This window comes from Chiloscyllium plagiosum, chromosome 3 (genome assembly GCF_004010195.1).
Source record: "Chiloscyllium plagiosum isolate BGI_BamShark_2017 chromosome 3, ASM401019v2, whole genome shotgun sequence".
Taxonomy (NCBI): Eukaryota; Metazoa; Chordata; class Chondrichthyes; order Orectolobiformes; family Hemiscylliidae; genus Chiloscyllium; species Chiloscyllium plagiosum.
In genome coordinates this window covers 3,488,619-3,504,082 of record NC_057712.1, presented here as the reverse complement: position 1 = coordinate 3,504,082, position 15,464 = coordinate 3,488,619, and the positions used below count along the sequence as shown (strand labels likewise).

At 41.8% G+C, this 15,464-nt stretch overlaps 1 protein-coding gene across 1 annotated transcript in view; it reads left to right on the top strand.

The window, feature by feature from the left end:
* The window catches only part of drc1 (dynein regulatory complex subunit 1 homolog (Chlamydomonas)), a 58,946-nt gene that overhangs the window by 42,317 nt on the left and 1,165 nt on the right, over positions 1-15,464 (top strand). Inside the window, exons 12-15 of the mRNA XM_043676297.1 lie at positions 1,609-1,698; positions 3,639-3,728; positions 9,282-9,523; positions 13,634-13,777. Coding sequence (XP_043532232.1) covers positions 1,609-1,698; positions 3,639-3,728; positions 9,282-9,523; positions 13,634-13,777 — 566 coding nt within the window. The remainder of the gene's footprint in view (positions 1-1,608; positions 1,699-3,638; positions 3,729-9,281; positions 9,524-13,633; positions 13,778-15,464) is intronic.

The window sequence follows — 15,464 nt, the reverse complement described above, 5'->3', positions numbered from 1 at the left end:
TCCTTCCACCTATCGCATCTCCAATGCCCCTCCTCCAAGTCCCTCCTCCCTACCTTTTATCTTAGCCTGCTGGACACACTTTCCTCATTCCTGAAGAAGGGCTTATGCCCGAAACGTCGATTCTCCTGTTCCTTGGATGCTGCCTGACCTGCTGCGCTTTTCCAGCAACACATTTTCAGCTCTGATCTCCAGCATCTGCAGTCCTCACTTTCTCCTCTGTAGTTCAGTATTTGCTCCATATGTGTTGTTTGCCTGTAGACGCTAGTTTGAAGTTCCCCAGCTCTACTGTGACATCTAGGATTGGCAGTTTATTGTTGTTTTCCTCCTCTTTAGTGAATTCTATGCCAGAAAGGATATTTGTATGTCCGTAAGGGTATTATTGTTGGTCTTGAAGGTTTCCTCTAATTTGTTTCGTTCAGTGATGACAAAGCGGACCCAAACTCAGCTACGTGGATGTCACCTTTGTCATCACTAAACGCAACAAATTAGAGGAAACCTTCAAGACCATCAGTAATACCCTTACTGGGAGAAAATTCACTTTGAGGAGGAAAACAACAACAAACTGTCATTCCTAGACGTTGCAGTAGAGCATCTACGAGGAACTACGAAGAGCAGTGTATTCAAAAATACTGGTACCCAATGAACACAGTCCACCGATTTCTCAGCAACAAACCCAAACAAGCAGACAAAACACACCCAAAAACCCTAGCCACTTTTCCCTACATCAAAGACATCTCGGAAATGACTGCCAGACTACTCAGACCTCTTGGCATCATGGTAGCCCACAAACCCAACAACACACTAAAACAGCAGCTACTGAACTTGAACGACCCTATACAGACAACAAGAAGAACTAATGTCATTTACAAAATACCTTGCAAGGACTGTAACAAACACTACATTGGACAAACAGGCAGAAAACTAACCACCAGGATAAATGAACATCAACTAGCCATAAAAAGACATGACCCACTCTCATTAGTATCCTTATATACAGATGAGGAAGGACACCACTTCAACTGGAACAACACATCCATCCTAGGACAAGACAAATAGAGACAGGCCCGAGAATTCCTAGAAGCATGGCATTCCAACCGGAACTCTATCAACAAACACATTAACTTGGGTCCCATTTACCACCCCCTGAGAAAAAGAACAGAAAATGACATCACCACAATAAATCATGTCACCCCAGGAAATGACATCACCAACCCAAGGAGCCCTAAACACATAAATAGAAAGCGGGCCACACCACCAGTGCTTCATCCGAAGGCTCAGTGTTGATGTTATCTAGTATGGTGATGAAATGGCTGAAAATGAACCTTCCAGCTCAGTGACCAAATTTACATCCAGAATCTCGACCTGAGCTACAAATCTTCTCAAAACTCACTAGTGATAAATAACTGATTAAGATAGAATAAATTGATTTTTTTCGATTATAAGTGCCAGTCTGTTGGTACATTACTTCAAAAGGAAAAAGAAAATGCAATGAATCTTTGTAGCAGTCACAAGACAGTGGGTAAATTCCCTGTGGGATATATTTATTTCCATAGAATTCCTATGTATATAATATTTAGAGCATAAAGCAATATTTTCCTCTTTTGACAGGGTTTTCTGATTGAAAGCAAGCTTCTTAAAATTCTTGCTCCCCTCAAGAAGGATGAACAATCGCTAATAAAACTGGATGCCATTTTTGCTGTAAGAGCTACAGATTTTCATGAGAACATTTCCTTGTAACCTTTAGATTCTGTGTTTGATTTGTACAAATACTTTTTTAGTACTTAATGAAACTAAATAGTATAAATACAATCGGTATCTTGAAATAGAAGCCCTTTAATTAAAGTGGTATGACGGTATAAAATGTGCACTTTAAAGAAAGATAACCACATGGCCAGGTACAATTGCAGCACTCATGTTAATATTTTCCACTATTTCAGTTAGCTCCATTTGTGACAATCCCTGATGACTAATACTCCAACTATTTGCTGCCTATTTTGGCTGTTGTTATTATGTTTGATTAATTCATTTTGTTCAGAAAAATGGAGACAGGCAATGCTAAAAAGGCTTGCAGAAACCGAGGGAATGTGGGATGTATGAATCTTTAAATGCAACAGGACACACTGAGAAAATTATTTCAGAAATGTGTAAGATCCTTAACTTTATAAAAACAAAATAAAGAAAAAAGTTGTCCCGAACCTGCTTTGGCTCCAGCTGGAGAACTGTGCTCCGTTCTGGTTTTCATACTTTAGGAAGCATGTCAGGATCGTAGAAGGCGTATAAAGGATATTTGTTAGAATAGCACTTGGGATGAATGGTAAATTACATTGAGAGACAGAAAATTTTGGGGTTATTCATTAAGTAGAAAGGTTAAAATGAGATGTTTGTGCAGTCACTGTGAGTAAATCAGGTGAAGCTGTTTTCAGTTACATAAATGTTAAGCAAGCAGAGGCACAGATTTAAGGTAAAGTAAGAAGAGTTGACAGAAGGAACATGTTTTATTCAATGAACTGTTATGAACTGGAGTGCAGTACCTGAAAGAATGATAGAAGGACATTAAATAATGGTGTTCAAAATATAATTTGATAAATATTTGAAGATAAAAGATTGGGAGAGCTTTAAAAATTAATTGTGTTGACTTTCAAAGAATCAACAGAGCCTAATGGGCAAGTGGCCCTCTTCTGTGCTGTATAATTCTTTGAATACTAAAGTGGAAAAAATAAATTTTCTTTCTCTTGTCTCATCAAACAATTTGGTAGAAAATTGGCAACATGTACTGAATTTGCTGTGACATGACTGATCACTATGATGAAATGCAGTGCAAGTTAATTGTTTCATTATTGGGTTGATAAAGCTCTACAACATGCATAAATTCTTACATTCCATTATGAAGAGTATAAACTATCATTCCAAAAGTACTGGTAGGAGTTTCTACATTGGTATATGTTTGGGCCCTTTTCCTGCATAAATGATAAAACCCACACTTCTAAATTGTAAACTCCAGTTGGTCATTGATAATTGTAAATGAATAGCATGTACTTTATATTAAAATATCTAGTAACACTGACCTTTTTAAGTAAAAGGATTTTTTAAAAAAATTCATAACAGAATTGAATTCCAAGGAAAAGTTCTATTTAGGTAGCTGAGATGTCACTAATTCACGTATTTAATGTTTGCTATTTTCATACAGAACATGTTCTTAATAGCAAAGAAGAAATGCTGTGATAGGCCACGATGTGTAGTCAACGGAAAAGGATCAATAAAAATTAATGTGTAATTAGTAATTTTCTGAATTAACATGGAAAAAAAACCCCTTTATTTCTGTTCCCAGGTATGGTTTTCGCAACTGTCTGACCATAATGATAAGATTTACTCGAGGAGACCCACAGTTAATACAATAATGACTTTGGTCCTCACATGTGTCATCATACATGAAGAAAATGATCTGGGTAGAGAAAGAAGTGAATACTTGACTGACTTAGAACCTTATAAATTTAAATTGTGCTCTCTCAAGGCTATCTGATGGTCATTCCAACGGAGACTACATAAATTACTTCTTTTCTGAGAGGTGGATCTACTATTGGACATATCTAACTGTAAAATAAAAATAGAAATTTTGTTTATTTTTTTATTTTATGTAGGCTTTAGGATTAGAGAATGAAGATGATATCATCAAGTTGACAGAGTTCTTCATAAAGCATTGTAAATCTTCGAAACATGAATTAGATAAGGTAAGACACATTAACTTCAGAAACAAATTTAAGTGCGCTTTTGACTTATGATGATGAGGTGCCGGTGTTGGACTGGGGTGGACAAAGTTAAAAATCATACAACATCAGGTTATAGTCCAATAAGTTTATTTGGAAGTACTAGCTTTCGGACTGCTGCTCCTGATGAAGGACCAGTGCTCCAAAAGCTAGAACCTCCAATTAAACCTGTTGGACTATAACCTGGTGTGGTGATTTTTAATTTTGACTTACAGTCATCATTGCACTTTGAAAGAGATACTTTGGTATTGCATTGCTGAGCAATTTATTTTAGAATTTTAGAATAATTAAAGCCTTTTAAACTTGGGTTTGAATGTCAATATGCAGATGTCTCCTCTTACAGAAATGTAAGTTCATTTGGAAGAAGTGTATACTTTTTGGTTGGATGGATGTTGTAATCAACTGTAAGTTTGTTGATTTTGTGAACTGATATACAATATGCATACATTTTAAACTGGATTAATATAGTACTGGAAGCTGGTATTGCTTCTCTTCTGAGTAAATTTGATTTTAACATAAATTGGAAAATTGCCCAAAAAGTTTTGACAGTTATCCATCTAAATACAAATGAGAATTTGCGAAGTCTTTGCGTTGTATTCTGAACCAGTGGAACAAGACTTGTATCCTCACCTGAGTGCTTTTATTTCTAGTCTCAGCCTGTATTTCCAACTTGATTTTCTTTTAAGTTGGCATGCATCCTTGGCATACATCAGCCGTAGCACTTTTGTCTCCCAATTAGAAGGTTGAAAATCAAGATCCACTCCAGACACTTGGTAGTATTGCTGTGCAGCCCTGAGGAATTACTACACTGCCACGGGTGCCATCTTTTGAAGGAAATGTCAAACCAAGATATCTGTGAACTTAAAATATAATTGAATGAAGACCAAGGGCATTCTCTTGATGTCCTTGCCAATATTCATCCCTCAGTCTACACCAAAAAGATCGCCAGATCTTCACCTGCTGTTTATAAGACCTCAAACATATCTACTATCTACAAGATGCACTGCAGAAATTCACCAAAGATCCTTAGACAGCACTTTCTAGACCATAATCAAGAATGACAATGGCAGCAGATATATGGGAACATCACAACCTGCAAGTACCCCTCCAAGCCATTCACCATCTTGACTTGGAAATATATCACCCTTTCTTTCCTGTTGCTGGATCAATATCCTGGAATTCCCTCCCAAATGGCATTGTGGGTCAACCCACAGCAGGTGGATTGTACAAGTTCAAGAAGGCAGCTCACCCGCACCTTCCCAAGGGCAACCAGGGATGGGATTAAAAAATGAAAACCGAAAGAACTGCAGATGCTGTAACTCAGAAACAAAAAATGGAAAATGCTTGAAAGGCTCAGCAGGTCTGGCAGCCAGCGATGCCCATATCACATGAATATATTAAAAAAAAATTAAGGATGAGCAGGAAGTGACCCTGAGTTTTTGTTAATTAGGGCAGCATTAGGCAGGCCTGGGCTTGCCTGCCCCTGTGAAATTCTTAGATTGGACTGGCACTGACCTTTATATTCTACTTCCTTAATGACTTCAAAAGTATATTACTTGCTGTAAAAGTGCTAAAGTTGTGAAAGATGCAATCGTTTTCTTCACTGATAATTAGCTTATTTGATTGTAAAACACTATGGGAAGACCTTAGGTCATGGAAGGACTACAAACCTGCATGTTTATTTTCCTTTCTTTTTAAAGCCTTTGTGAGTTGCAATTTGGAGAATAAATTTTCGCTTTTGTGAGCTTTCTTATTGAAGAATGAGACAGCGTGTGCTCCAGGCTCTCTCTAGTGATAGACTGTCCATATTTTTAGTCATGGAAGGGTGTAATAAAAGTATGTGGGCAGCTCTTCTGGCATTTGGATTCATATCCTAGGAATATATGCTATGCTTCCAGCTCATACGATATATCATCTTAAGTAGGGCATCGTGGGTCAACCTACGGCATGTGGATTATACCGGTTCTAGACAGTAGCTCACCACTACCTTCTCAAGGGCAACCAGCGATGGGCAATCAATGTTAGCCCAGCCAGTGGTGCCCATGAGTGAACAAAAAAAAAATTAGGATGGGCAGGAAGTGACCCTAAGTTTATGTTAATTATGGCAGCGTATTGGCAGGTATTGATCCTTTATCTGCACGTGCAAGTAGCTTCTGAACTTGTCTTCTTATCATATTGCACATCCTCACTGTTTGCTGGCTGCCCAAATGCCAAATTTGAAACATGCAAATCCACTGGCTTAGCATCTAATTCAGTGTTCAGTATCAAAAGCCTTATTAAAAGGACCAGCTGCCCAAATTGCAGGTAAGGAAATTTTGAGTAACTACTATTGTAAAATATCTGCTGGAGATTTTAAAGACAGTTGCAGGACTCTTGGATCTGTCGGGTAACAGAATGGAACAGAAACTGCAGAGAGAGCAAGTTTTATACAGTGTTCTGCCAAATCAAAACAGGACACCTCTTTTCTCCTTGGTAATGTCAGGAGGCTGTCACAGGACAGCCAGGTTCATGTGCATATCCCATAAGTGTTCTCCTTTATGCCATTCCCATTTAGGCCTAAGTGCTCTGTAGTGTCCTGTCTTCTACTTCTCCTGCTGTGGACTAATCCATCAAACATCCTTTACCCTTGGTGTGTCTTCAGCCTATGTGAGATGACTCACTTTATCCTGAATCCAACTCTACCCTAATCTTTTAAGTATGTGCTATGACAGCATCTACACTGATGATTGTGATTATAAGATTAAATGATGGGCTTCCTCATAACAGCTCTACTGGTGCTCTCTGCTCTTCTTGGACTCCCTTGGCTGGACAATAGCAAACGTGTCTGCAAGCAGAATATCAGAAAGAAGAGGATTGAGCTGAAGGATGTGGGGTTGGGTGGAAACACAGGGAACCACAATGAAACACCTGAATCTTGCTCCTCGTTCGAGATGATGTGTTGAAGGGAGTTGCAAATGCAGAAGGGGTAAAAGGCAGAAATATAACTGTTTCTTGAATGTGTTGAATAATGCTGGATGCCACTGGCTTTGTTACAGTTGGCCCCAAGATGTGGAGGGCCATCTGCCGTCTTGGACTTGAGGGTTGCTGGCATCTTTGCTGTCTGCTCTGCACTGCTTCCTTTTACGGTGTGCTGCCTTCTGCAAGAGATGGAAAATATAATTGATTGAGGATCAGTACATTGGGTTGCAAAAGAGCTTCACCAGGATGTTGCTTGGGATTGAACATTTCAGCTATGAAGAGAGGCTGGATAAGCTTGAGCTGTTTTCTTTGAAGCAGAGAAGGTTGGGATGGTCCTGATAGAGGCATATAAGATTGAAGGGTGTAGACAGGGTGAATAGGAAGCAACTGTTCCCCTCAGTTAAAGGGTCAGCAACTAAGGGGCAAAATTTCAAAGTGAAAGCAGGCCATTTAGGAGTATTTCAGTGGAAAAAACCTTTTCACCCAGAGGGTGGTGGAAAACTGGAATGCATTGCTTGGGAGGATAACACACAACCTTTTAAAAAGTACTTGGATGAGCACTTGAAGTGTCATAACATTCAAGGCTGTGGGAAAGTGGGATGAGTGTAGGTAGTAGTATATTTATGGCAGTACTGACCTGATGAGTCAAAAAGCTTCTTTCTGTACTGTATGATTCTATGAAGCAGGCTTTTGAATGTAAAATGTAAAGTATTGGAGGCAGAATGTTTCACGAGGGATTATCAGAAAGTAGAGTTGAGGCAGGTGATGGGGAAAAGTGAGTCAGATGCCATAGTGGAAAAACTGAAAGGAGTGGAGATGTTAAAAGCTGTAAATTGGGGCATGGCAGTAGAGGAATTTGAAAATGAATGGAGGGTGATGAGGAATTGGGACATGGTGTAGCAAAATATGCAGATGCCAGAGTTTTGGTTGAGTTGAAGTTTATGCAGTTGAAATACATGAAACTGATTTGGAGAAATTAAACCTTGGCATTACTGAATTGTGGTTGAAGATTTTTGCAGCAGCTGGAATGAAATGGAGGTAGGGCAGAAATGGGCAATAAGTGGAAATGAAATCAAACCGTTGCAGATTGAGGTAGAGTTGAAACATTATATTTCAATAAAACAGGAAGTTATAACTATCACACCTACATAAGAGGTCATGCATTGCTTTTTTATGTCAATAACTGCTGAAATTCTTATGAATATATTATGTGGTCAACACCATTTTGCAAGTAGTTTTTATATTAGTAGTATCATTGCTAAAGCACAGAATGTATAACTGACACAGAGTATGCTGGAGAAGCTTGGCAGGTCTGGCCACATTAGTGGAGAAAGATCTGGAGTTAACTTTTTGAGTCCATTTTGACTCTCAGAACCAAATGTATCACATTTGATTTTTCCAGCACAACCCACATGATTAATCCTTGTACTGTAGTTACTAGTTCAGAAAATAAGTTTTTACACTATTTACTGTGTTAATGATACTGGACCTTGAAATTAAACTAATTCTATAAGTTTTTAAAGTATTATGTTATGGATACATTTATAATTAGTATGTTTTAGGAACTTTTTGTTTGAGAGTTGATATTTTTAAACTAAAATGAATGAAATATCTGCTGAGTAGCTGTTAAAAAACCTAAAGTAATTGAAAATCTAAAAGTGACCTATTACTGTTTAATAAAGCCAGAGTTGGAGATGGAAAACCCCTATATAATGGTTTATGCCATTTTGAGCTCTTAGTGTCAATGGGATGTCTGCTGTTGTCTCATTAAGGAATTAATTCATTTATGTGGCATCCCAGAATGAAGAGAAGGCTTAGGAATTGGGATAATTAGATTAAATCTATGTGTGTGACATCACAGGGCATTCTAATGCCCTTAATGGAAGAACATATGCTATCCTTGCCCGGTCTGCCTCAAATATGTTTACAACAATGTAATTGACTCAGGCTTGTCCTCCTGGTAGTTAGGGATGGGCAATAAATGCTGCCTCAGTCAGTAATGCCCACATTCCATAAAAGATAAGAAAAAACCCCAGCAATGTCACATTGTCATAAAAATAGATTGCAGGGAAGTTCTTTTTTGGTTTTGAGTTTTATGTGTGTGATTTCACAGTCAGCCCGAGAGCATGTATCTATTCCTTAGCATACAGTTTTGATAAATTTAAAATAATCTAACAGTAAAGTACTGTAGTTAATGGAAATTTGAATTAAACATATAAAATGCTGGTCTGACAAGATCAAAGGAGAGAGAAACATAAATGAAGGGTCATCAATCTGCGATGTTACCTTTGTTTCCCTCTCTGGAACTCATAGATTTGCAAAGTGTTTCCAATAATTTCTGTTTCTCTCTTCATAGATGCTGCCAGACCTGCTGAGTTTCTCCAGTACTTTCTGCTTTTACTTCAGATTTCCACCATCTGCAATACTTTGCTTTTATTTGAGTATTTCCAGCATTTCTGTCTTTATTGGATATGATTTTGTTTGGCGAAATGTTGACATTTCAGGTTCAGCAGCAATGGCTTTCTCCTTTCAATGAATGTGTATATTGGTTGCTTTTAGGAGACTGATGTATTATTGAAGAGACTTGATAAAGAAGTACAAGAAGAATTTGTGGCTAGTGTAGAGATGCAACAACATGGTATGATACCAGCAGAAGAGGAAGAAGTTTGTGTAACTGAAACAGATGAGCGAGAGGCTCATGTTTGTGCAGATCTGCAAGCTGAGCATCATTTAGAACTTGTTCACCCTAATGACATCCTCAAAACTTTAAGACTTTTCCTTGAAGACGTTCAGCAATCAAGGTATGTAACTTTTTTCAAGCCTTTAAAATCTGTGACTTGATAACACTTTTTTTTGTCACTAAAGACATTTTCTCAGTTATTTTTTCCACTTTTGTTTTCTGGCACCAGTAATCTATGCCAGGCTTCAGTTTCATGGACCCAGTCCTTTGAAACCTTATACAAGTGGCCAATGTTTCCAATGTGGTAAATCTTGGCGTAGAAAGAAGGAACAAAGACAATGATAATCAAGGCTGAAGTAACTTTTACATTTATGCACACTTTCCAGACTGAGTCACTAAGTACTGATGAAGAGTGGAAACACTTTAGACTGTAGTCCTGCCTAAATTAAATTTGCACAGCCTCTATGGCTCAGTAATCCTTTATCTGAAATAAGTTATCAATGGATGTAGTTTTTAAAAATCATGTTTATTTTCAATACTATAGACTGATGACACCAACTTAAGGAGAGAAATAGACTTTAGTTAATTTTTATTTGGAATTTTAAACGCTGGTATCCATGAGTATTGCAAATTGACATCAGTTCATGATCAGTTCATTAAGATAAACTGAAGACTTTGCGAATTATAAGTGCTATTCACCAAACCAGCAGCTTCCTCTTGTCCAGCATTACTTTTTGAATCCTGACATCAACTCAGGAGCTTGCCTCTGTATTTGGTGAAGGTTTGCTGTACTGCTGCTGACCAGGTACACAATCTCTTCAGTCTCCGCTGCTGCCTGATAAACAAGTGTTTGTGTTAAGTCTTCATTTGATGTTTGGTTTAATCTTCCTACCTTCCAATCCTCCCTTTTCAATACCAGCCAGTGAACTTAGAGACTTTCTGTCATGTAGGAATATACTAAAGGATACACTTCAGAGTCTGCCTCCCTGTGACACTGACGGAAGGTGACACTTCCCAGTCTGCTTTGCTGTGACACTGACGGTAGGTGACATTTCCCAGTCTGCTTTGCTGTGACACTGACAGTAGGTGACACTTCCCAGTCTGCCTCCTGTGTCACTGATGGTAGGTGACACTTCCCAGTCTGCTTTTCTGTGACACTGACGGTAGGTGACACTTCCCAGTCTGCTTTGCTGTGACACTGACAGTAGGTGACACTTCCCAGTCTGCCTCCCTGTGACACTGACGGTAGGTGACACTTTCCAGTCAGCCTCCCTGTGACACTGACGGTAGTGACACTTCCCAGTCAGCCTCCCTGTGGCACTGACAGTAGGTGACACTTCCCAGTCTGCTTTGCTGTGACACTGACGGTAGGTGACACTTCCCGGTCTGCCTCCCTGTGACACTGACGGTAGTGACACTTCCCAGTCTGCCTCCTGTGACACTGACGATAGGTGACACTTCCCAGTCAGCCTCCCTGTGACACTGACGGTAGGTGACACTTCCCAGTCTGCCTCCCTGTGACACTGACGGTAGTGACACTTCCCAGTCAGCCTCCCTGTGACACTGACAGTAGGTGACACTTCCCAGTCAGCCTCCCTGCGACACTGACGGTAGGTGACACTTCCCAGTCCGCTTTGCTGTGACACTGACGGTAGGTCACACTTCCAGGTCTGCCTCCTGTGACACTGACGGTAGGTGACACTTCCCAGTCTGCCTCATGTGACACTGATGGTAGGTGACACTTCCCAGTCTGCCTCCCTGTGACACTGACGGTAGGTGACACATTCCAGTCTGCCGCCTGTGACACTGACGGTAGGTGACACTTCCCAGTCTGCTTTGCTGTGACATTGACAGTAGGTGACGCTTCCCAGTCTGCCTCCCTGTGACATTGACGGTAGGGGACATTTCCCAGTCTGCCTCCCTGTGACACTGACGGTAGATGACACTTCCCAGTCTGCCTCCCTGTGACACTGACGGTAGGTGTGACATTGACAGTAGGTCACACTTCCCAGTCTGCCTCCCTGTGACACTGACGGTAGGGGACATTTCCTAGTCTGCCTCCCTGTGACACTGACGGTAGATGACACTTCCCAGTCTGCCTCCCTGTGACACTGACGGTAGGTCACACTTCCCAGTCTGCTTTGCTGTTACACTGACGGTAGGTGACACTTCCCAGTCTGCTTTGCTGTGACACTGACGGCAGGTGGCATTTCCCAGTCTGCCTCCTGTGACACTGATGGTAGGTGACACTTCCCAGTCTGCTTTGCTGTGACACTGACGGTAGGCGACACTTCCCAGTCTTGCTCCCTGTGACACTGACAGTAGGTGACACTTTCCAGTCAGCCTCCATGTGTCACTGACGGTAGTGACACTTCCCAGTCAGCCTCCCTGTGGCACTGACAGTAGGTGACACTTCCCAGTCTGCCTCCCTGTGACACTGACGGTAGGTGACACTTCCCAGTCTGCCTCCCTGTGACATTGACGATAGGTGACACTTCCCAGTCAGCGTCCTGTGACACTGACGATAGGTGACACTTCCCAGTCAGCCTCCCTGTGACACTGACAGTAGTGACACTTCCCAGTCTGCTTTGCTGTGACACTGACGGTAGGTGACACTTCCCAGTCTGCTTTGCTGTGACACTGACGGTAGTTGACACTTCCCAGTCTGCCTCCCTGTGACACTGACGGTTGGTGACACTTCCCAATCTGCCTTCTGTGACACTGACGGTAGGACACACTTCCCAGTCTGCCTCCCTGTGACACTGACGGTAGGTCACACTTCCCAGTCTGCCTCCTGTGACACTGACGGTAGGTGACACTTTCCAGTCTGCTTTGCTGTGACATTGCCGGTAGGTGACACTTCCCAGTCTGCTTTGCTGTGACACTGACAGTAGGTGACACTTCCCAGTCTTGCTCCCTGTGACACTGACAGTAGGTGATACTTTCCAGTCAGCCTCCCTGTGACACTGACGGTAGTGACACTTCCCAGTCTGCCTCCCTGTGGCACTGACATTAGGTGACACTTCCCAGTCAGCCTCCCTGTGACACTGACGGTAGGTGACACTTCCTAGTCAGCCTCCCTGTGACACTGACGGTAGTGACACTTCCCAGTCTGTCTCCTGTGACACTGACGATAGGTGACACCTCCCAGTCAGCCTCCCTGTGACACTGACAGTAGGTGACACTTCCCAGTCTGCTTTGCTGTGACACTGACGGTAGGTGACACTTTCCAGTCTCCTTTGCTGTGACATTGACAGTAGGTGACGCTTCCCAGTCTGCCTCCCTGTGACACTGACAGTAGGTGACACTTCCCAGTCTGCTTTGCTGTGACACTGATGGTAGGTGACACTTTCCAGTCTGCTTTGCTGTGACATTGACAGTAGGTGACGCTTCCCAGTCTGCCTCCCTGTGACACTGACGGTAGGTGACACTTCCCAGTCTGCTTTGCTGTGACACTGACGGTAGGTGACACTTCCCAGTCTGCCTCCTTGTGACACTGACGGTAGGTGACACTTCTCAGTCTGCCTCCCTGTGACACTGACGATAGGTGACACTTCTCAGTCTGCCTCCCTGTGACACTGACGGTAGGTGACACTTCCCAGTCTGCCTCCCTGTGACACTGACGGTAGGTGACACTTCCCAGTCTGCTTTGCTGTGACACTGACGGTAGGTGATATTTCCCAGTCTGCTTTGCTGTGACACTGACGGTAGGTGACACTTCCCAGTCAGCCTCCCTGTGACACTGACGGTAGGTGACACTTCCCAGTCTGCCTCCTGTTACACTGATGGTAGATGACACTTCCCAGTCTGCTTTGCTGTGACACTGACGGTAGGTGACACTTCCCAGTCTGCATCACTGTGACACTGACGGTAGGTCACACTTCCCAGTCTGCTTTGCTGTGACACTGACAGTAGGTGACACTTCCCTGTCTGCTTTGCTGTGACACTGATGGTAGGTGACACTTCCCAGTCTGCCTCCCTGTGACACTGACGGTAGGTCACCTTCCCTGTTTGCCTCTGTATTCTTTCATGGTATGTCGGCATAGCAGGCAAAGCCAGTATTTGTTGACTATACCTAACTATCTTGAATGAAATTGCTCGACAGATCTTTTCAGAAGGCAGTGAGGAGTCAACCACGTTGCTCACGTTCATGACATAGCTTGACCATGTTCAGTTGTGCAAGATGTGAGTCAAAGATGCTGAATTTTTCAACATGATGTTTTTTACTCAGGGAAAAATCACAACCCAAAGTGACCACTGTGAAGGAAAGGGATAGCTCTGAGGATAGTGCTTATTGGGCTGCTATGGCAAATATCATACTAGAAAACAAATTAAAGATCTGGAATTATCTAAGCAATGCACTGGAAAAATATTAGTAAGTATGTAACACATAATCAACTGTGAAATATCAAATTAACCTTATACAATGGCTGTAGAACATTTTAGCTTTATTTATTATACTGCGATAGTTAAAATTGAACAATAGCATACAATTCTTATTTTATGGTAGTCTCCCATTTCAAATTATGCTTTCCTTTTCATCACACTTCTGTGAAACTGATCTTTTTTTAAAAAACCTGCATGTTTATCATAAATATAGCTTGTTCCTTATATGCAATATGCAGCTGTCCAACCAAAAGGGGCTGCACAAAAATATTATTGTTAGCCCTATCTGAGCAAAAGTTACACAGTAAGGGTATTTCACCTCTCTGTGGGAAAATGCTTAACTTTATTTTTGGTGCTTTCCCTTGACAGCATACTTCATATTGTAAACTTAAAGTTATAACTCTACATCTTTGACCCACGTTCCAAACCTTTATACTAAATTTCAAGTGCTATCTCTTAATAATAAAATAATGCCAAAATGCAACAACCTTTATAAAAGATTAATTTAGTTCACAAGTTTTTTAATGCTCGGATTAATATTAGAGCTTCTTGACTTAATAATTCTATTTAGAATTCTTATTAGTACTGCATAGAAACTCTTGAGGTTAAACTTTTGTTGTTTGAAATAAGACCATAAAGTATAGGAGCAAAATTAGGTCATTCAGCCCACATAGTCTGCTCCACTATTCTATCATGGCTGATATGTTTCTTTACCTCATTCTCCCCGTAATCCTTTATCCCCTTTTCAATCCGGAACCTATATATCAATGTTTTAAATGCCCTCAATGACTTGGCCTTCACAGCAATGATTTCCACAGATTAACTATCCTCTGGCTGAAGAAATTACTTCCATCTCAGTGTTAAAAGATCATCCTTTTACTCTGAGGCTGTTCTCTTGGGTCCTATTCTCTTCTCTCGGTGTAAGTATCTTCACATCCAGAGTGTCGAAGGCTCTCAGTATTCTGTAAGTTTCAGTCAAATTCCCCCTCATCCTTCTAAACTTGATTGAGCACAGATCCAAATTCCTCAATCGTTGAAAAATGTGGTGCTGGAAAAACACAGCAGGCCAAGCAGCATCTGAGGAGCAGGAGCACCGACGTTTCGGGCATAAGCCCTTCTTCAGGAATGAGGCTGGTGTGCCAAGCGGGCTGAGATAAAAGGTAGGGGGGAGGGAATTTGGGGAAGGAGCGCTGGGAATACGATAGGTGGAAGGAGGTGAGGGTGATAGGCCGGAGAGGGGGTTGTGGCAGAGAAGTCGGGAAGAAGATTGCAGGTCAAGAGGGCAGTGCTGAATTCGGGGGTTGGGACAGAGGGGAAATGAGGAAGCTGGAGATATCTACATTCATCCTGTGTGGTTGGAGGTTTCCTAGGCGGAAGATGAGGCGCTCTTCCTCCAGGCGTCGTGTTGCCATGGTCTGGCGATGGAGGAGGCCAAGGACCTGCATGTCCTTGGCGTAGTGGGAGGGGGAGTTAAAGTGTTCAGCCACGGGGCAGTTGGGTTGGTTGGGGCGGGTGTCCCAGAGGTGTTCCCTGAAACGTTCCGCAAGTAGGCGGCCTGTCTCCCAAATGTAGAGGAGACCACATCGGGTGCAGCGGATATAGTAAAGGATGTGTGTGGAGGTGCAGGTGAATTTGTGACGGATATGGAAGGATCCATTGGGGCCTTGGAGGGAAGT